General features: G+C 45.9%; 3 protein-coding genes across 5 annotated transcripts; 1 reads left to right on the top strand and 2 right to left on the bottom strand.

Moving 5' to 3' along the window:
* The first annotated feature begins 335 nt into the window (after positions 1-335).
* pold2 (polymerase (DNA directed), delta 2, regulatory subunit) lies at positions 336-6,977 on the top strand. 2 transcript variants are annotated; one of them, XM_037481851.2, is made up of 11 exons: positions 336-1,029; positions 3,978-4,210; positions 4,298-4,419; positions 4,529-4,652; positions 4,782-4,896; positions 4,986-5,184; positions 5,575-5,655; positions 5,909-6,066; positions 6,171-6,298; positions 6,389-6,490; positions 6,644-6,977. In XM_037481851.2, the coding sequence occupies exons 2-11, from the start codon at positions 3,985-3,987 to the stop codon at positions 6,802-6,804; spliced, it is 1,416 nt and encodes a 471-aa protein (XP_037337748.2). In that variant the 5' UTR covers positions 336-1,029; positions 3,978-3,984; the 3' UTR covers positions 6,805-6,977. The 2 variants fall into 2 exon arrangements, with proteins under 2 accessions (XP_037337748.2, XP_037337746.2); XM_037481849.2 differs by lacking the exon at positions 336-1,029 and adding an exon at positions 3,515-3,760.
* nono (non-POU domain containing, octamer-binding) lies at positions 1,528-3,404 on the bottom strand. The gene has a single exon (XM_037481852.2). The coding sequence runs from the start codon at positions 3,266-3,268 to the stop codon at positions 1,946-1,948; it is 1,323 nt and encodes a 440-aa protein (XP_037337749.1). The 5' UTR covers positions 3,269-3,404; the 3' UTR covers positions 1,528-1,945.
* A 98-nt stretch (positions 6,978-7,075) lies between the features above and the next one.
* Positions 7,076-18,617, bottom strand: aebp1b (AE binding protein 1b). 2 transcript variants are annotated; one of them, XM_037481846.2, is made up of 23 exons: positions 18,399-18,617; positions 17,747-18,228; positions 16,624-16,785; positions 16,473-16,535; positions 15,432-15,818; positions 14,629-14,703; positions 14,030-14,095; positions 13,664-13,747; positions 12,429-12,500; positions 12,237-12,346; positions 11,694-11,833; positions 11,529-11,613; positions 11,283-11,427; positions 11,109-11,197; positions 10,598-10,721; positions 10,191-10,387; positions 9,912-10,088; positions 9,607-9,770; positions 8,788-9,428; positions 8,503-8,642; positions 8,299-8,398; positions 8,017-8,183; positions 7,076-7,923 (listed from the first exon to the last, which is right to left on the bottom strand). In XM_037481846.2, exons 2-23 carry the CDS (start codon positions 17,979-17,981, stop codon positions 7,549-7,551), a joined length of 3,798 nt encoding a protein of 1,265 aa, XP_037337743.2. In that variant the 5' UTR covers positions 17,982-18,228; positions 18,399-18,617; the 3' UTR covers positions 7,076-7,548. The 2 variants fall into 2 exon arrangements, with proteins under 2 accessions (XP_037337743.2, XP_037337742.2); XM_037481845.2 differs by having other exon boundaries at positions 17,747-18,617.
* Positions 18,618-19,597: the final 980 nt, after the last annotated feature.

Raw genomic sequence — 19,597 nt, 5'->3', positions numbered from 1 at the left:
GTTGAGTGAGAATTTTTCTAACATGACCCTTAAAACAAGTAGGAAGTTCCCCTGTTTTAATGCAGGCACTCAATGTTTGAAAGGGAAGCTCTCTGAATTTGAAAAAGGAAGCATCTATTTAATATTGTATTTCATTTAGATTAATATTACATTTTTTTTCTACATGGAGCACTTTTTGCATGTTTGTGTCTAGGTGCAAAATGATAAAGTTCAGTTTAAATGAACTTTAATTATCTGAAATTTTCATCATCTCTCTTTTAACAGTTATCATCTATTCATTTAGCAAGAAACTCTAAGCTAGTTGATTTAACTCTCAAAAACCACTGTCACTTTCCAAACTAACTTTTTGCATTCATGTTTGATTTGTTCGGAGCAGTTGCTCAACCCGTGTGGCACAGTATAATGAAATAACCTGGCACATGCACACTGCAACTGTTTGGCTATTACGCAAGACGCAACAGCTTCAGTCACCTTTTACAGAGCGTCTGTTTCTTCTTGACTTGTCAGTAGATGAGGGGTTTCTTCATGAAACTCAAACAGTAGAGCCTGAGGTGCACAACACATTGCTGACTTCAATCGGTACTAAGATTTAGGCTTCAAGTTAAGTTTCAAGTCAAATTTTAATACTGTTCTGTGTGTTTTTACTCTACTGATCTCAATGAACTTTGACCTTAAAACTCCAATGGATCAAAGGGCTGAAAATGAAATGTTATTGTTTGTATGCTTAATCCACACCACCTCTATATTTTATGGTGTTGTGAGCTACATCTTTTCCATTAATTAAGCTAGGAAAAAAAGAGTCAATTGTTGGTGAATCAAACTCTTCCTATCGCCAATTTAAATAAAAACTCCCCTTCGGTTTCAGGTGAGTGGGTTGCAACATTTTAGGACTCACATATACTGTCGTCACTGCCTAACGTATCAGATTGTGTGTGCACGAAGGTTTGGACTATCATTCATTAAGGGGATCACCATCCCTCCCTCCTTTGCTGGAATTGATGAGTCACAACACGTCTTGTTTAGCAGGTGGTGAGTTTCCCGCATAACTAGCGATCAATATAAATGTGATTAATAGATGCGACACGCCTTTCTAAGAGCATACACTTTATGTTGCCATAGCGAGAAAAGCACTGTTTTAACTTCAGGTCCCAGGAAGCCATGATGGGTGACACCTTGATATGGGCAAAAACAGCTAAGTAATACAATCAATAATGCCCCAATAATTCATGTGGATTTAGGCTATTCATCAGGTTTTGACAATACAAATCCCAAAATAACCTCAATGTCACGTTAAATGCATTCTTGTTATCTTTCTCTATTTTCTACAAAGGCTACAGCTGTGTTCAAAAAATGCACAATTAAGTCAGCGCCTGTTACTTTAGTATTATACCTGACTGAAGGGAGTTGGACGGCATTCATTATGTACTACCATTCAATTGTGTTTCAGGCCATTGATTAATCAGTGCCACAGTTCAATAAATGAATCAATGCTCTAATCCAGCAAATCCAGCTGACAGCTGTGACTATTTACACTGAACCAATGGTCTGAACAAGAAACGCTGTGCCTGTGCATTACCATCATGTAGATCGACGGGGTCTTGGTGGAGGCGCATTTGGCTCCACGCTGCTTTGAAATCATTGAGAAATCTTTGTCGAAACACTTCTTAGGGAATCATGAATTTATTCCAGAATAGTCAACATGTCCAGGACAAGAACATTTTCTATCCCTATGAAAAACACACTAAGGTGAAAAGATAAAGTTAAAGACATGGCTCATTTGAAGTTATGACATTTTTAGTACTAAAGACACAACTCAAGGTACAAATAAAAAGTTACAAAAAAATAATATTCATGCAACAGTTTTCAAAGTTCAAAAAGTAAAACTCACTACCTGAACTTGTAAAATACAGCGAGTGAAAAGGGGAAAAAAATAAAGACACGCCATTCAAAATCTGCGTTGCTTATTATTAGGTCCATAGTCTCCGGGCCCAGGGAGGCCTCTGGGGAAGCCGGCCTGGCCTCCTCCGGGCATGTTGTTGTTACCTGGCCCCGGCATCATTGGAGCATTCTCGGCAGCCATGCCGGGAGTACCGGCAGGACCAGCATTGCCACCCAGCGAGTTCCTGTTCATCCCGTGATTGGCCATATGCATCCTCATGTCTTGCTCCCTATTTTCAGAGAAGTTGCCTCTGAAGCCCTCCTGCTGCCTCTTCAGCATCTCCTCGTTGCGCATCCTCATCTCCTCCTCTCGCCTACGGCGTTCCTCCTCCTGCCGGATCTCAGCCTGTTTCCTTTTCTGCACCTCCTGGCTGTGGAGCTCCTCCATCCTCCGCAGCTCCTCCTGCCGCCTCAGCAGGTCCTGTCTCATCAGCATCACCTGATGCTCGTGTCGGGCCGCCTCCATCTCAGCCTCCAGCTTCTCCTGAGCCTCTTTCATGTTGCGGTCCACCATGTCGTACTGCTGCTTCTCCATCTCCATCAGGGCCTTCCAACGCATGGCGTACTCAAACTCGAAGGAGCCCGCCTGAGCAAAACGTGGTGGCTGCTCACGCTCTTTGTGATACTGCTGGTTTTTGTTTATGATTTTTTCTGAGAGTCCCTCCTCCTCATCAAGCTGTTCCATAGGTTCCACTGTGATAGGTCGAGGAAAAGCTGTGAGGAGATAGGCACCATCGCTGCACTTATCCAATGCCTTCCTTGCAGCTGGCTTCGAGGTGTACTCCACTATTCCCTTCCCCGTGGGCCTCCCTCGATCATCCACTATGACCACAGCTCTTTCTATCTGGCCAAAGACGCCGAAGGCCTCCTCCAGTAACTCGTTGGACACAAAATCAGGCAAATTCTTCACAGTTAAAGCAGCACCGTGTGTTGCGAACCTCACCCGTATGGGCCGGCCTCTGAACGGAGCATCATCCAGCTCGGCTCTGGCAATCTCTGCTATGATCCTGGTCTCCAGCCGAATGAAGCCGAAACCTCGTTCTTTGTTAATAAAGATTTCACTGGCCTTGCCATACTTGTTGAAGAGCTTCTCGAGATCTTCCTCGTTAACTCCGGTTGGCAAGTTTCCAACAAATAACCTGCTGCGCTGGGTGAAGGTCTTCTCCCCGGGCTTCCTAAAGCTCTGCAGATCCAGGGTTAAGGCCTCGTTGGGGTTGTTCGGCTCGCAGGGCTGCGGCTGCTGGCCGTTAGCATTTGTTCCTCCGGGGGGTTTCTGATCTCCCGGGCGGTTCGGCCCGTGGTTCTGATGTGGGCCTCTGTTTCCTTGCATTTTGTGTAAGGGAATTAAAACCCGTCGATGAATCGCACGACGAAAATACGTAAACTCTTAGCAGACAGTTGCGCACAAAGAGCTGAAAAATGGCGACGCTGCGTGCTGCCGCGACGTTATTGTGATCTCATTGTGATGCGACTCATGTTTTCAAATGTGTGACGTATTCCTTGTGCGACAGTAGGAGAAAAACAGACCGGTATTGTCTTTTGTAACATTTTAGACTTTACAAGGTTATACTCCGTGTACAACATTGCTTCTTTACGTTCCTGAGGAACATTTTCGTTGGCGTTTTTTATACATTAAGTTTTGTACGATTCACGTTTTACCTCTTTTTCTCGCGAGAATATGCGCTCACGTTAAGCGTGTGATTTCGCGGGAATTGGGTCCTTTCGTTGACAAGGAAAACAACCAGTGATATCTGTCTTAAATACACATTATTAGTTCATGCTAATCAGTGAACAGCTGACGCTTGAGTTCCCATGTCCTAAGGTAAGGTCATTAAATTGGTTACGGTAGCGATATTCTGCATGTTTCGGAAGGAGTTTAGAGACGCACTAACGTTGGATGTCATTAACTTAACGTTAACTGTGTAGTTTAAGCTAAAGCCCCTGACATGCGAGCCTTTCAACTCCACGTTTTAAACACGACCACGTTTTAAGCACAAAGCAAAGTATTTCAACCAACCTCTCCCGGGCTTCTGCTTCAGGACAGTCATGTTTTCCGACATAATGGCCAAGAACGAGGCTTCCTCTCTGCTCTGCCGCCCTGCCTCCGAGGACCAGGGGCCGGTGTTCGAGAGGATGTCGCTGGCCTACAGTCCGTGCTCCGAGCGCTTCACAGTCGGTGAGCGGACTTTGAGTCGCCAGTACGCCCATATTTACGCAGCACGGCTCATGCAGATGAGGCCCTTGCTCTCAGAGAGAGCTCAGCAGAAGTGGGGTAAGCTCAGGACAGTTTGACCTTTAGTCTCGACTCCTTTTTTATGTGAACCGTCTGACGTGGTTTTTGTCTTTTTGTTTCTGCCAGGATCAGATGTGCTCATCAGGAAACTGTGTGATCTCCAGCCAGGGGAGCAGTGTTGCATTGTGGGAACATTGTTCAAGCGCATGGAATTGCAGCCATCTATTCTGAAAGAGATCAGCGACGAGGTTGGCGGTCACGCTTGATTCAAAAGCTGGTCTCATACATCCCAGACAAATTCTAACATTTTGAGGGCAGGTGCCATGTATATATCTCTTGGTTTTCCGTACCTTTTAGCACAACTTGCTGCCTCAGCCTGCAAGAGCCAAATACATTAGTGAAACAGATGAGCTGATTCTGGAGGATGAGCTACAAAGGATCAAACTGGAGGGCAAAATTGACCGAGACAAGTGTGTCACAGGTAAGGATTTGTCTTGAGGTCAAGACGGGTGGAGAAGGGTCACGTCTCTAAAGGGATGACAGTGTTGCATCACTAAAACACAGGACAGTTCTTTTGTTTGTCATGCAGCCTCTTCTATTTCTCTTTCAGGTAGTGTCATTGCAATATATGGTGCTGAGAAGAATGATGGGATGTTTACAGTTGAGGAATTTTGCATGGCTGATCTTCCGCCACAGACACAAAGGCCTGCGCTCACTTCTGACAGGTAAACACACACACACACTCTTTTTTTTTTCTCTACTAAATCAAAAGCTTTGATAATTTAGTGTAATCATGCTGTTTGTCCCCATCCAGCTTCGTGCTGCTGGTCTCAGGACTTGGCCTAGGCAGTAGTCAAGCGGACAGCATGCTGGGGCTGCAGTTGCTGGTTGACATGGTAACTGGTCAACTTGGGGACGAGGGGGAGCAGAGTGGGGCAGCAAAGATTTCCAGGGTCCTTCTAGCTGGAAACCTCCTGAGCCAAAGCACCCAGGACAAGGATGCATCAACAAAGGTAACTTTATCTCACTGAACCTGCCTGAGCACGCTTTGACTCAAGGTTTCAGCCATAAAATAACAACATCCAGTTTTAACAGACCTCCTTAAAAAGCTCAGGTGACATTTTGAAAAACAACATTTAAATGTTGTTTTATTAATTATAGTTTCATTTTTGTATTTTAATTAAGTGTCTACTGAGCAGAAACTTTTGGCAGACTTATGTTTGATCACTTTGTGTGGTGAAAGAAACAGGGCTTTGACAGAACCCAGTCATACAGCCACTTTATCCAAACCGTGCCACACATTTATCACAGTATATTATTTTTCGAGTTTTCCTTTATTAGAAAAGAAGCAAACATGAACTGGATCACTTTAAAACAGCTTTTATCCTCTTTCATGTGCCAAGCCCAAGTACCTTACCAAGAAGACTCAGGCTGGCAGCGTGGAGGCCATTCGTCTTTTGGATGAGCTGTTGTGTCAGCTGGCGGTAAGTCTGCTTCCCCATGTATGCGCGCACACAGACACACACACACACACACACATATGAATCGCTAAATAATGAATACACACATATGTGTGTGTATATGAGAGAGATTTTGCTATGTTGTTTACACTGGTATCTTTCTCTTCAATACCCGTGGTTTAATTATTCCTATTCTGATTTTTCGATCCATAAACAGTGTCTTCATTGATGATTCAGAATATTCACAAACTTGTGATATATCAACATTACATTTCAGGCCTCAGTTCCAGTGGATGTTATGCCAGGCCACCACGACCCCACCAACTACACCCTCCCTCAGCAGCCGTTCCACCGCTGTATGTTCCCCTTGTCCTCAGTGTATCCCACACTACAGTTGGTCTCAAATCCACACCAAGCCAACATTGATGGAGTGAGGTAAGATTATCATACACTGTCACCATCTTCCAGCTTGCATTTAGCGTTGAATCCCTTTTTTAACGTGCAGGTATTTCAGACTTTGTGTGTGTGTTTCCAAAAAGGTTCCTGGGTACATCAGGCCAGAATGTCTGCGACATTCAGAGGTACAGCAGCATGGACAGTCACTTGGAGATACTGGAGGACACGCTACGACTTCGACATCTGGCCCCTACAGCACCTGATACTCTGGGTTAGTGGGACAAGTTGATGCTAAAGCAAAACGCAAATCCTTTGGCTGATAGCGGGTATTTACATTTTTTTCCTGCACATTTTTGGCCAGGTTGTTACCCATTTTACCAAAAAGACCCTTTTATCTTGGAGGAGTGTCCACATGTTTACTTCAGTGGCAACGCCCCAACCTTGGATTCCAAGCTCCTCAAAGGTCAGTTTGCATTGTGTAAATACGCACATAAAAACTTATTAGAAGCTTTCTTTTTATTCTAAATGGACAAAATATTGACATTATTTTAGGCTGTGTCATTGAATTTCAACGGTTCTTACTAAAATGCCACCATATTTCTTCTCTTGCTGCCAGGTCCTGATGGTCAGGAAGTCCTTTTGGTCACAATTCCACACTTCAGCAGCACCCAAACTGCATGCCTTGTCAATTTACGCACTCTTGCATGTGAGCCAATCAGCTTCTCGGCCTTCTCTGCTGATGACGATGAAGAAAGTGAGATGAATGTCAGCCACTGAGGATCTATATCGCATGCAGTACAACATGCTTTCACTTTTGGACAATATTGATGAGTTATGACTAATTTCTGAGGAGTCGTAAAAACATTAGGTCAAGAGCTACAGCTCTTGTTTTACTGATACTGTTCAGTATCGTAATGGTCAATAAAAAGCTGTATTGACTTCCAAGGTTACTTCCAGTGTTTCCTCTACAGTGTGTTGTTTTGTTAACATCCCAGGATTCTACTCTTGGATCAGTCTTTCCAAAGGTGCTAGAAAAAGGAGACACGCATTGTGTGTAAACAAGCCTTTATTTGAAAAAGTGACTGTACTCCAGCTGTGTGAGTCAACAAGACCAAGTTTGAACAAATGTTTTTTGAACCTTCAGTGACCATTCATACTGTAAAACGTATGTCTGCCTTGGTGATTAAAACAACTCAACTTTTTTGTATGTGCATCCACAATAAACAACTTCATGAAGCAAAACAATTGAATAGCAAGTCAGAAAAAGGCAGCTTGAACCGCCTAATGGAAATACCAGCATAATGAACAGGGTGAGTATCTGTGAGGAGACATTCTATTAGGTAATAGATACACTATCCTTGTACAACTATGTATTTTATATTCTTTAAATTGCCGTTGCTTGCACAACGAAACAGGATTCCTCATTTGATCATTATCATCCTGCTCCGAGGACACCACGGCAACGAGAACTACCTCAAAGGAAAGTACCCTTCACTGTATGGGCTGTGTGTGCTTTAAAACCTAATAGTCATCAATCTTGTACTCATAGTTATAATCCAGGATGGAGTCTGTGAAACCGCCAGGCGTCGAACTCTGTCCCTCCCCTGTGACCCACGATTCATACCAGGATGTGGTGGTCTCTGGTGTTGTGGGAATTGTGGTTGTTGTTGTCGGGGGCAACGTCGTCATTGATCTTAACTTTAGCAATCGCTGTTGCCGAAGGCGACGGATACGAGCTATTTTGAGCTTCCTCTGCCGCTCAGTGTTGAATTGTGAATTCGGTGACCCATTGACGCCATCAACCACGCGCTTGTTACCGTTTGCAATCGCAGGTTTCTGTTCTCTGTTGTTGGCATAGCTGAGTCGAATTGGCTTGTTACCATTGAGGGCCATGATCTGCAGAGATATGTAGAGAGACACTTGTAAGTAGTTATTAAGTATTGGGTTACCGGTTATTTAAGTGTTGTCATGTGGATGGAAGTGGCACACCTGTTTAATGCGGTCCCAGTTGGACTTGGCCAGGTTGAAGCTGCAGGCTGTGGCTCCTGACAGGTAACCCACCACACAGACTTTGGTCACAGGGGAGAAGCCCTCAGCTCGAGCAGTCACACGGTACTCTCCCGGGTTGAGCAGCCGCCAGTAGTCCCCTGTTGTTGCTGCAATGGCAAACAGAGGACAGGCATTTTGTCTGAAGGCTGTTGTGTGTTAAATCAACCAGGTTAACACATATTAGAAACTAAGGAGGGGAGAAAAGGACGTTTTTCAACTAACCTGTGGTGACATCATGGTTTATCCCATCTACAGACACAGTGGCATTTGCAATAGGGTTCCCCAGCTGATCCTTTACAATGCCTCTGATGCCACGATTCACCTAGATCGAGTGGGAGGGGTTCCACAGTTCTCATGTTGCCACGATTGACTCTTGTATGAAAGCAGACCGTATACTGTTTATCACTTGCAGTGTGAGGGACTGACCTGCTCCATGAAGATAATCATCGCTTCTCTGTTCTTTTCCCATTCACCCGCCAACTCACTTTGATGGGGAAACTTATCGCATCCGAGGAATATGGACAACTCAAAACAGTTGGTGTTCAGGTAGCTGAAGTCATTCATACCTGGAGACGGGGGGAACACACACACACACACACACATTAATCCCAGAGCTGCACTGCACATATTGTCCACCAGGCGGTGTTATAAATACATACAGAAAGCCAAAATATCTTTTAAACTGTTTCAAACCTAATGACCTCTACTCACTTCCTGTGATTGGCTTCCATTTGGCTCGGTTGACGATGCCGTGCGTCCCTCCAGCGGTGTCTCCGTGGCAGGAGCCGTACAAGTTGCGTGTCATGGTCAGGTGTGTGGACGCGTAAGAGACAGCCAGCCACCTGAAGAGGGACTCGTCTGCCACCACCCGAGGCTCATCATCGGGCTCAGAGTACTGGTAGCCGGCGCTTCTTCCTCTATCATCCTCTTCCTCCTCTCTATGGCCATATCCATGGCCGTGGTCGTAGCCATGGTCGTAGCCTTGGTTCTGGTCGTAGCCTTGGTTCTGGTCGTGGCCACGGTCATAGCCTTGGTTCTGGTCGTAGCCACGGTCGTAGCCTTGGTTCTGGTCGTAGCCATGGTCGTAGCCATGGTTCTGGTCGTAGCCCCGTTCGTAACCTTGGTTTTGGTCGTAGCCACGGTCGTAGCCCTGGTTTTGGTCGTAGCCACGGTCGTAGCCCTGGTTCTGGTCGTAGCCACGTTCGTAGCCTTGGTTTTCGTCGTAGCCACGTTCTTGGCCCTGGTCCCTCCGATCCTCCTCTGGCTCTGCATATCCTCTTCCTCTCCAGTCTTCCTCTGGCTCTTCGTTGTAGCCTCTTCCCCACTCTGTCACATCATATCCTTCTTCATACCTGTAAGAAATGATTTTAGTTCAGCTGTTATGTAGTATAATTTGAAAGGAATGATTGTAAGTGGTTCATGGAAAGCATCACAGGAGACAACAGGAGGTCAAATAGAATGAATAAAAATAATGATTTGTGTAAAACTGGGAAACGACAAGAGAACAAAGTAGGGGAGGAAAAGTCCTACTGTCTCTTCTTGCGGCTGTGGGGCTTCTGGCTCTCGGTAGGCTTGTTGAGACGTAAGCTGTCATAAGGGTAGGCTACAATTGCCTCCCCGCCCTGGAAGTTTGCACCCAACACAAACGGATGGCTTTTCATCCAGGAGATTATGGCCTTAGTTTCCACAGCGATCTGGAAGAAAAACAGGAAGACAGATGCGTTGTTTACTGACCAGACCACCATTGTAAAAGTACCAAGGACTTTCAAATTTTCTCTCCCCAGACTTTATGAGTAGCTGGTGTTAGGACAAGGCTGTACCCTCCCCCTCCTTACCGAGCGATTGGTCTCTAAGTTCCCCGGGATGGGCACGTGGTGGTTTGGGGTGAGTTTGGGCACCATGCCCTTATCTTCAGCATCCCACAGGATACTATTTAGGTCAGGGAAGTTCTGGAAGATATCAAAGCCGTCCTCGGTGAAGTGTCCGGTGGTCCATCCACTCAGCTCTGAACCCTGCGGGGCAGAATTTGGAAAAGTGTGACATGGAGACAGGTCACCCCAGACCACAACCAGTTGAATACAAACGCATGCCTTCTAATGACAATATTCACGGACCGCTTCAAAAGCTTCCACATGTCCGTCAGGGTTGAGCGATGGCACCAGGTGGATGCGTATTCCCTCCACCAGCCGCTGTACTCTGGGGTTTCTGTCCTTGTACTCTTTGCACAGGTACTGCATGAGAAGCAGGATCATCTCCCGACCCGTTGCCTCGTTTCCGTGGAGACCAGCCGTGAAGCGAAACTCTGGCTCCCCTGCAGAGACCAACGGACAAGACTTTAGCCGTTTGTCCATCGACTATAATCTGCAGACTTCCAGCTGGTGTTTATACGGATTTACAGGAATCATCGGGGGTGCCGTCGAGGCCAGACAGCCTTCACGTGTTTGATTTCAACCGATCAGCTTTTAACTGTTCTAAAAACCTTTGGTCTGCGTGTTTCTTCATTGTATGAACCCATTCCCACCTATTTCGTGCTCCGTGGGGTTTCCAGAGATGACCATGGCCATGATATCCAGTCCCTTGGAGCTGCGGCCCAGGCTGTAGACGCTGGTGATGTTGGGACACTCCGAATTCACTGACTTCATGAACTGAACACATGAGATTATAAAAACGGTCAGTGTGCAAAATATATCAATATATCTACACGTTATTCATGAAACGGCTGAAGGCTGCAGATCTGTCACATCAGCTGAACCTCCCTGACGTTTATCAATAGTGCTCGTGAAAGTTATGAAGATGGGGGGGTGCTGTTTGGGAGGAAGGGTCATGTTTCCCTCAGATGGCTGAAATAACACACTGAGAAAGAATGAGCTCTCTGCAAGGATTTAATACCAGTTTATATTAAAGTAGATCTCTGCAGACCTCCTGGTTTGTTCATGGGAGAGTATTTTGTTTTTGTCTTTGGGAAATTTCCTGACGAGTTCATTCAGCCGGCAGAGGTGCAGGGGACCTTCACAGTGTCTAAGGATACTGACTGAAACCATCTCTGAGTAGCTGTGATGTTTGAACTGCAGGTAATCCACTGGAGTGACTTCGTTTTGCCTGTAGTGAACATCCACTGGATCTGTGAAGCACAAGAGAACAAAATGTATCATTCAATGTGTGTATTTGTAGGCACGTGTGAGCGCGTTAGTGCATTCGAGGATCACCGGGTAGGGGGCAGCCGAGGACCTCCAGCCTCATGCACAGAGAGCCGTTCCAGCTCTGAGGGATGATCCGCATGTAGCGGGCCAGCACAGGCTGTGCCAGCTGGTTCATCACTGGAGTGTCCTTATCGCTGTTTCCAAAGAACAACTAGGGGAGAGATAAGTGGGGGGCAAGGTGAGTCTGGAGAAAAAGGGAGGGAAACATAATTCACAACGCCTATGAAGTGACAGAGGTTTGAGTGACCTCACCCAGTCACTGTACCCATCGTGGATGGTGGTCCATTCCCTGCTGTCGTTGCTGAAGGCCAGGAAATAGGACTCCACATAGTCACTCCTGGAAAAAAAGAAAATACACGGGAAACATGTTAGGTGTAGAAATGGAGAATTCGGCGTACTCATCCGTTTGCGTCTTACTCGTTCAAAGAGTTCCGTCCTTGCGTTATGACGCCCGTGAACTCCGTCTCCCTGCGAGCATCAATCTCAAGCCAGTGGATTCTGTCCTCGGAGTTTGCGCACCACGCTCCACCTCGCATGTTCTCTTCATCATCTGAACCCTGGGAGCCACACGCACAACAAAACGTGTCGATGGGTTCAGCGAATCGGTCGCATTTCAAGCTCACCCACACACTTCACATATGGACGTATCATGTGCGGACGTGCAAGTCGTTGGGTTCATATATCACAGATGCCATTCTGACAACATAAATCTGCAGTGGAGAGCAGAATCATTTGATCATTTACTGGCTGATTTAATTATTGCCAAAATGATTCTTAGACTATACAGATTAATAACAACCCAAAGCAGCTAATGGAAGCGACAGAGTCAACCACAACAGGATTTGTCAACATACGGCTGGTTGCTGGTTTTTATCATCAGGGCTTGGTATAATGTAAGTGATAGCTGTGCTGCATTGAAGCATTCAGACTGCAGCAGCCATCCTCTTGATTGTTGTGTACCTGCATGTTGAGCCGCGCCCTCTGAGGTGCAAAATAATACTGAGACGAAGAGGAGGCTGAGAGCTGGTCCGGCTCAATCTTACGGGACTCCATCCCCAGGGGAGGACACTCTGCCAGAGAAAAGCAAATAAGATATTAATTATCGCAAAAGCTTACGCAATGCATTCCGGATCCGAACAGGCGTCGACTTACTCTTTGGCTCTTTGAAGACATGTGGTCTGTTCCTGGCGCGCTCCTCTGCCTCCTTCAGCTTCTGCGCTCTCTCTGGCAGACGTCATAAAAACTTTATGCCAAATACGTTTTTTAAACAGTACCTTGCCATGCCTTTAGTTTTCTGTACACATGACATCCATTGCAGTCTGTCCATCCCGGGAGAGGGATGCCTCCTCTGACATTCTCCCTAAGGTTTCTTACCTTTTTTCCCCATTGAAGGGTTTTTTCATATTTTGGGGAGTTTTTCCTGTGCCGATGTGAGGGTTTTGGGACAGAGAATGTTGCATGTGTACAGACTGTAAAGCCCTCTGAGGCAAATTTGTAATTTGCAATTTTGGGCTATACAAAATAAATTGAATTGAAATTGAATTGAATTGAATTTAGTTAAATCCCATTTTCCCAGTTTACTTGGGTTAAACTCCACAAAGAATCCCACACATCATTATCATTAGTCCTAATGTAGTCTATTGGTGGAAGTATGGCTGCCAGAAGTCATGTAGTCAGTGGGAATGTGGAACATGTTATCAGCTCACCGGGCGACCGTACACACACAATCAGACAAATACACAAACTCACTTACACACACTGGTGTGTTTAAGAGCCCATCTGCCTCTGCGTCCCAGATGAGTGCTTCCAGCTGCAGTCGCTTCTTTACACACTTGTCGACGAAGAATGCTTTTCAGCTTAAACCCACGTGGCAGGAAGTGCCCCATTGACGCCAGTCCCGGCGGTGTTATATATCATCGTCTCTGGCCTTAACCACCAGCTGACCTCGCTGCACACAGCAGACACGTGACGAAAGAGAGACTACGTGAAGGCTTTCCAGCCCTACGTTGCAACACCCTCTGCCTGATAATTCTCCCGTATTGCCTCTTTGCTTTATCACTCACCGTTAGCTCACAAAAGCAATCTGAAATTCTTTGATTAATCCCCGTTTAGTGGTAGGGGGATGGGCCTTTGCCCATTTGATTCAAATTAAAGTACCAAGTGCCCGGTGTCATTAACATGGCAGAAGTGACATCTGCATTCTCTTAATACGGAAATGTGATCCAAGGGAGGGAACATCTCAAAGCTGTTATCTGTTAGAACTTTTGCACTCGGGTCACAGGCCGTGTTCTTTGCTTTGATAACTACATTATTGTATATATTCCCACATGACTGTGCAGAGTGGTGTTATATAAGGGAAAACAATATCCATATCTGAGATATCTTACCTTTAGCTTCCCTTGCTCTTTCCTTTTCTGCTCTCTCTCTCTCCTTTTCCATCCATTTATCGTCAGTCTCGTCTTCTTTCCTCCCTGTAATTTTTTTTTAGAAATACCTATAAATGCAGTATTCCTTTTCCAGCAGCCGACAAGCACGCACATTATTGACATTGTCAATTGTCATTTGGAACCGTAAACGGTAAAAAGGTCACATGGGATTTATAAATCTGGAAACTTATCAACCCGGTCTCTGCTAATTGCTTATCCTTTCCCTCTGTGGTGTTGGTAGGTCTCACTGCGGCTTAGCTAGTGAATCGAATGTAATACATTCAGTACGGATAGGTTTTAGTTGTTTGCGTGTGTTTGTGCACATACTCATTCCATATTCGTCGTAATCATCGTACCAGGTTCCCTCATGAGTGGTAGCAGCAGTGGGTTCCTCTGTGTAGAAACAATAGAAATAAAGTCAGAGCACTCGTTCCGTCAGAGGCACGACTGCAGTACAAGTGAGAATTTATTTTTTTCATAATTAACCCCTGTGGGATGACACAATTCAATAAACCTTTAAAGGTTAGCAAAACCTTTATTCAATCACGGCAACTGTCTTCAGTTTGGATGCGACTGCGACGCCTACTGTCAAATTAAGTTGTTAAATCTTTAAATTTACATTTACAAGACGACAGAGTTGTGAACTGATGACAGGGTTCTTTTTTAACTGCACATCAAAACGAAGGAAAGTTTTGTTGACTCTGTGGAACCGAGCCGACCCACCCACTCTTGTTTGAGAAGCGGGGCCGGTTAGCTCACAGACTCTCTATTATGTTATTCCCATGTGTTGAATTGCTCATGATTTCTCATCTGCTCCCGGCCAAAAGGCACAGATGGAACCAACATTTCATCTGCGTCACAAGTCTACACAGATTTTCTATTAGTTCTCTGCCTAACTGGGAGTTGAAGGGACATGGTTGCGTTACCTGGTAGAGTTTCTACTCTGATTTCAGGGCTGACCTCTTCACCATTAGGGAATGGAAGATTCTCTGGCCCCTTAACTGCAATATTGACAACGAAAGAAAAGAACTTTACATGTTGAACAAGGAGTTTGATCTAGGCGCTGAGAAACTTGAGAACGTGACAGAAATGTGGGAGGGTGAATGAATGAGTGGGCCTGTTGAGAGAGTAGAGGTACAGCGCAGTATGCTGGAAACACACAGTAATGAGTCCAGATGCGTGTCACAGAGACACACAACACGCTGTTTTCCTACATCCTAGGCCTGTGGAAATAATTAGTGGAGTCACTAAGGACTTAGAGATAGCGAAGATCATAAAAGTTTTAATCACAAACTTTGTACATCAGATCAGATAATTGTTTTACTAGTGGAAGTTTGTAGCTTTCAGTGTGGGCAGAACAATGTGTTGCAATCATCAGGGGCACAGATGATATTGTTTCAGACACTTTATGTTCGATAAAAAAATAACAGTTTATCTTCGGATGTTTTGTAAATAAAGACCACTTGAAAAACGAAACACTGTCAGTAGTGGAAACCTCCTTATAATGATACGTTCAAAGCTTACCAACCTGATCATGTGTCAAATCCCCCAAATAAAGTTGAGGTTACTGCATACCAAGCATAACTTGTATGAGTTATAATTCTCCAGAAACCGCCTCTTGTCCAACACAGGTACACATGTGTCTTCAAGTGTCTCCGATGAGTCACATTCACTAAACTGTTCCCCCCCCCCCGCAATCATCCTCAAAACAGAGACGAGTCAGACTTACACGTGGCGTCCCAGTAATCGGGGTCCTCTGCCCCAGCCTTCCCATCAGCCTCGGGGGCAGGCGGCGTCGGGTCCGCCTCTTTCCAGTAGCTGTCGTAGCTGTCAGTCACAGGATCATACGGTTCTTTGTCTTCAAGCGTCCAGTAGTCGTCGTAGGCGGCGGGCCCCGGAGTGGCTTCGGGTCCCCAGTAGTCGTCGTAGGTGGCGGGCGGCGGCGCGGACGGCTCGCTCTCCTCTGGTTTCCGGTCCGTTGCTGGGGCAGCGGGTTCTTCCTCCTCCGGCTTCCCGTAGTCGTACGGTAGCTCTGTGCTCGGGGCCTCGGGCTGGGACCTGGGTGTCGTGGGCACTGCGTCCCAGTAGTCATCGTCCGGCTTCCAGTAATCATTGTCTGCCAGAGAGGAAGAGATGGCAAGATGTCTGCACTGGAATATTTTGGATGGTAGCACGTTTTTATCAGAGGACGACCTCATTTTACACCGATTTCGCTTTTTAAAAATGGGACTGAAATATGCAAAAACTAGAGACAAAGGGTGAGGTGGTTAATGTTGGTCGCAGCACAGAAGGAATTGTGAGTTACGTCCTCTGTGTTAAATTCGTAAGGAACAGGACACAATTATACGGGGGGAGGGGAGGTGAGAAAATAGGAGGGGAAGTGCTTTTTCCATTGTGGCTGAGGAAGTGTGACTTATTTATTTGGACTTATTTGGAGTTCCACACCATCCTTTTCTTGACAAAACGTGACACTTTTGATAGCATTAATGCAGCGGTACAAAGCTAGTGGAGGCTAATATTGCGTCTAGCCTCAAGCAGAGAGCAGTAGACAACGGAGGTCTGGTAAACTCTTCTTCTTTCTACCGAAACATCCCCAGTTCTTATTGCATTTTCAGCTTTGACATCGCTCGGGGCAACACAGCTCCCTGCGGAGCCCCAAAAGACTTAAAGACAACAGACTCGCTCCAACACTATTATTTGGGTTACGAGGAGAAGGCAGTTTCTTTTCTCAGTAAAGTAAAACGAGAGTAATGGAGCGTGTGTCACTCACCAGCATCAGGATAGCTGTATTGTGTGTCTGGCTCAGGCTCCGTCGGTGGTTCAGTGGGGATCACTGGAGGCAGCAGACAAAGTCAACAACAGACATTCATGTCTGAGTTATTCAAGTGGAAACTTGGTTCCCTGCTCTGTTCTGTCCTTACCTGTCGTGGTTGGGGGTTGAGTTGTGGTTGTCAGCTTGTCCTTCTTCTTTCCCTTCTTGTCAGTTTTAGGCTTTTTGGTGGCTTTGGGGACTTTTGGCTCTTTGTTCTTCTTCTTGTCCTTCTTCTTCTTTTTGCCTTCATCTGGGGCTCTCCTCACCCTGCCTGAAAATCCCGGAAAGCAAAGAAAAAAACAGATATATTATATTCGGTTTACCAGGACAAGAAAAATACCACACGCAAATATTGTGAAATAAGCGCACATTTTTGACCCGGAATGTGATCTAAAAGGGTGAAAGAATCCTTCTTCATCCATCACACCCAACACTCAAAAACAAACCTTCTTCTGCTGTTATTCTTAATGTTCAAAATCTGTAAATACTTGCCAAATGACTTATCAATGAAAGCACATTCATGTTGAGTATTGCAGTGAAAGGTTATACAACCCTAAGTATCATTTCCGACCAATGTGAGAATCGGATTATGCAATTATGTCAAAGGGAAATGCAGCCAGGAAAAATCCAGACAACCAGATGCATTTCAGTGGTCACTTCAGGTTCATCAGTATTTCCTTATGAGGTTGACTGATGAGAGAATTCTTCATGGAAAGGATTTCTCTCTCTTTCCATTAGTCCTTCTCAATTAACCACACTTCTGTTTTAATGACAAAAATAATGTATTAAATAAACATATCATTATGGCCTCTGCAACATGTTACAGCTACGCCGTAAATCCATCAGTGAGCCTCGTTTAAGTGTATCACATCTACAGCTTCCACGTCCAGCGTCCCATCGTGAGTGTGCAACCGGAATGCATTAATCATGCCGGGTTACAGGCGCTATGCAGAGGCAGTGGAAAAGCTCTGTGTCATAAGATCTGTCTGCAAGATGCTGACTGTGTGTCTCCGTGTCTCGTCTGTTGGGGGCCCTGAAGAGAATTCTCGTCTTGTGTGGAGGAGATGAGGTGGACAGAGAACCAGCTGGACGTTTCTAATACCTGCTGGAGCTGAACGGGGTGTGTGTTTGAGTTTGCTCCCCCATGTCCCGCTGGAGCTCAGACCATAATGGCTTTGATATTATAACATACTTGTATCTTACATTTTAGAATTAAAATTTCCTCCACTCACCAACCACTGGAACCTCCTCCGTGTCTCTCGTGTCCTCGATGCTGCTTCCCAGTGGGTGTGGGTCCCCTGTGAGTCCTTGCTCACTCTCCGGGTCATCCAGGGACTCGTCTCGCTGCTTCTCCCCTCCAGTCAGCCGCAGAGAAACTATCCCCCCAGCACTGTGCCCTCCTCTTGGGATCAGCAGGCAGCACAGAGCCAGCAGAGCCACAGACACAACAGCAGTCTGACTCTTCATACCTGCTGGTCTTCCAACTGCAGAATTCTTTGGTTTGTAGGTTGTTTTTTTTTCTTTTCCCTCCCAGTCGTTCAATGTTGAATCCAACTCCACCAGAAAGAACTACTTTTTTTCTGTTTTTTTTTACACTTTCCACCCCTGTGCAATGTGATCCACACCTTCACTCCTGCACGGAAACGTCTTCAGCTCCACACGTACTCACAGCCACAGCGTCGGCCAGGCTCAGACTGGGCTAGACGGAGATGGACTGGGAGGGGGGTGGGGATATGCAGGGAGGTGGGTTTTCAGAGCGAGACACAGATAGAGGGATGCAAAGCAAAAGCAGCAATCCAGACAAATGAATGGACTGGGTTCCTAATTGCCCCGCAGCTACGGTCAGCTGAAAAAACAGCGCAAGACCAGAGGTTCCCTCTTCACCTGGCTGACGAGTCACAACAGGTGCAGGGCTCAGACAGGAGACAGGAGGAGGACGAGGGAGGGCAGATGGGGCCTGAGACCACAGTGCTTGCACCTCCTGTGAAAGAAGCCAGCTCCTTTTCTTTTTTTTCGCCTGCAACTCCCGTTGAATTCCTCAGGCGGACAGCTTTTGCTCTGCAGAGATATCACAGAGCAGGGCAGCAGGAGAGAGGAGCTACTCCTAGGACATTCAATTCCACCACGGGAGGAGGAGGAGGAGGAGGAGGGGGCAAAAAAAGGGGAGGACAGGGGTTGTGTGTGTGTGTGTGTGTGTGTGTTAACAAAACCAAACACCACTAATCATCAGAGGGAGGAATTCAAAGAAAATGAAAACAGGCAGGACTAGAACATGAACTATTTTCATGGTGTTGTGTAATTCGCCTTCACTATTCCGAAGAAAAAGTACTGATCGCCAAGGGTCCCACGCACAGCGCACGGGGATTGTTGAAGCATATGAGGGAATAATAACCTTAAAAGATTTGGTGCACCCTTCCCCCTGAGAGAATGTGAGGCCCTTGAAATGCCCGGTGTGTTTATTTGACCACCAGTCTAGTCAAGGTACCCATTTCAGGCCTCCTAAGTAATCCAGAGTGGTTCATTCTCAGTGAGGAATATAATAGATCCATTTAGGGCCTGAAATGTAGGTCCAGTTAAACACATTTCAATTTGGTTTACATTCTCGACAAGCATTACTAAAACAAGCAATATAGAAGTGCACAATATTTTCAAGGGAAACGACATCATGTTTCCCCTTGACCCAGTTTATGCAGACATTCCTACGAAATGCAATGAGGTCAGCTCAAGGTTATAACCCGACCCATGAAAGGAGGTGCCTGATGTAACAGCCCACCAAAGCCCTTTTTATTCTACTGTAGGGGTTAAGGTTTGAAGCGAGAAAACGTTTAGACAAGACAGACACACAGGGGCAAAAACACACAAGAATGCAAACATTAGGCTGTGCAGATGATTAGATTCATAAGAAAAACATCTCTGCAGGTTGGGCTACAGATGCAAATAAATGCAGCAGATAGTTCAGACTGCAGCGAGTTCACGCAGAGGCGAGGACACACGTACGGGGGGACTGGGGAGCTTCAGGGACAGCTGGAAAGGGATCTCCCTTTGTCTCCCCCGAGCAACAGATTCCTTCAGTAATACATGCC

The sequence above is a fragment of the Pungitius pungitius genome, chromosome 5, assembly GCF_949316345.1.
Source record: "Pungitius pungitius chromosome 5, fPunPun2.1, whole genome shotgun sequence".
Classification (NCBI taxonomy): Eukaryota; Metazoa; Chordata; class Actinopteri; order Perciformes; family Gasterosteidae; genus Pungitius; species Pungitius pungitius.
This window is presented reverse-complemented; position numbering and strand designations above follow the sequence as displayed.

What these genes read in the sequence shown, in the direction of transcription:
- nono (XM_037481852.2), bottom strand. Translation starts at nt 3,268, where the DNA reads ATGCAAGGAAACAGAGGCCCACATCAGAACCACGGGCCGAACCGCCCG.
- pold2 (XM_037481851.2), top strand. Translation starts at nt 3,985, where the DNA reads ATGTTTTCCGACATAATGGCCAAGAACGAGGCTTCCTCTCTGCTCTGC. An exon ending in TGAAAGAGATCAGCGACGAG is followed by an intron (nt 4,420 to 4,528) that starts GTTGGCGGTCAC and finishes CGTACCTTTTAG; the next exon opens with CACAACTTGCTGCCTCAGCC. An exon ending in CCTGCGCTCACTTCTGACAG is followed by an intron (nt 4,897 to 4,985) that starts GTAAACACACAC and finishes GTCCCCATCCAG; the next exon opens with CTTCGTGCTGCTGGTCTCAG.
- aebp1b (XM_037481845.2), bottom strand. Translation starts at nt 17,981, where the DNA reads ATGAAGAGTCAGACTGCTGTTGTGTCTGTGGCTCTGCTGGCTCTGTGC. An exon ending in ACGATGGGTACAGTGACTGG is followed by an intron (nt 11,428 to 11,528) that starts GTGAGGTCACTC and finishes TCTCTCCCCTAG; the next exon opens with TTGTTCTTTGGAAACAGCGA. An exon ending in ATGTGGAAGCTTTTGAAGCG is followed by an intron (nt 10,089 to 10,190) that starts GTCCGTGAATAT and finishes TCTGCCCCGCAG; the next exon opens with GGTTCAGAGCTGAGTGGATG.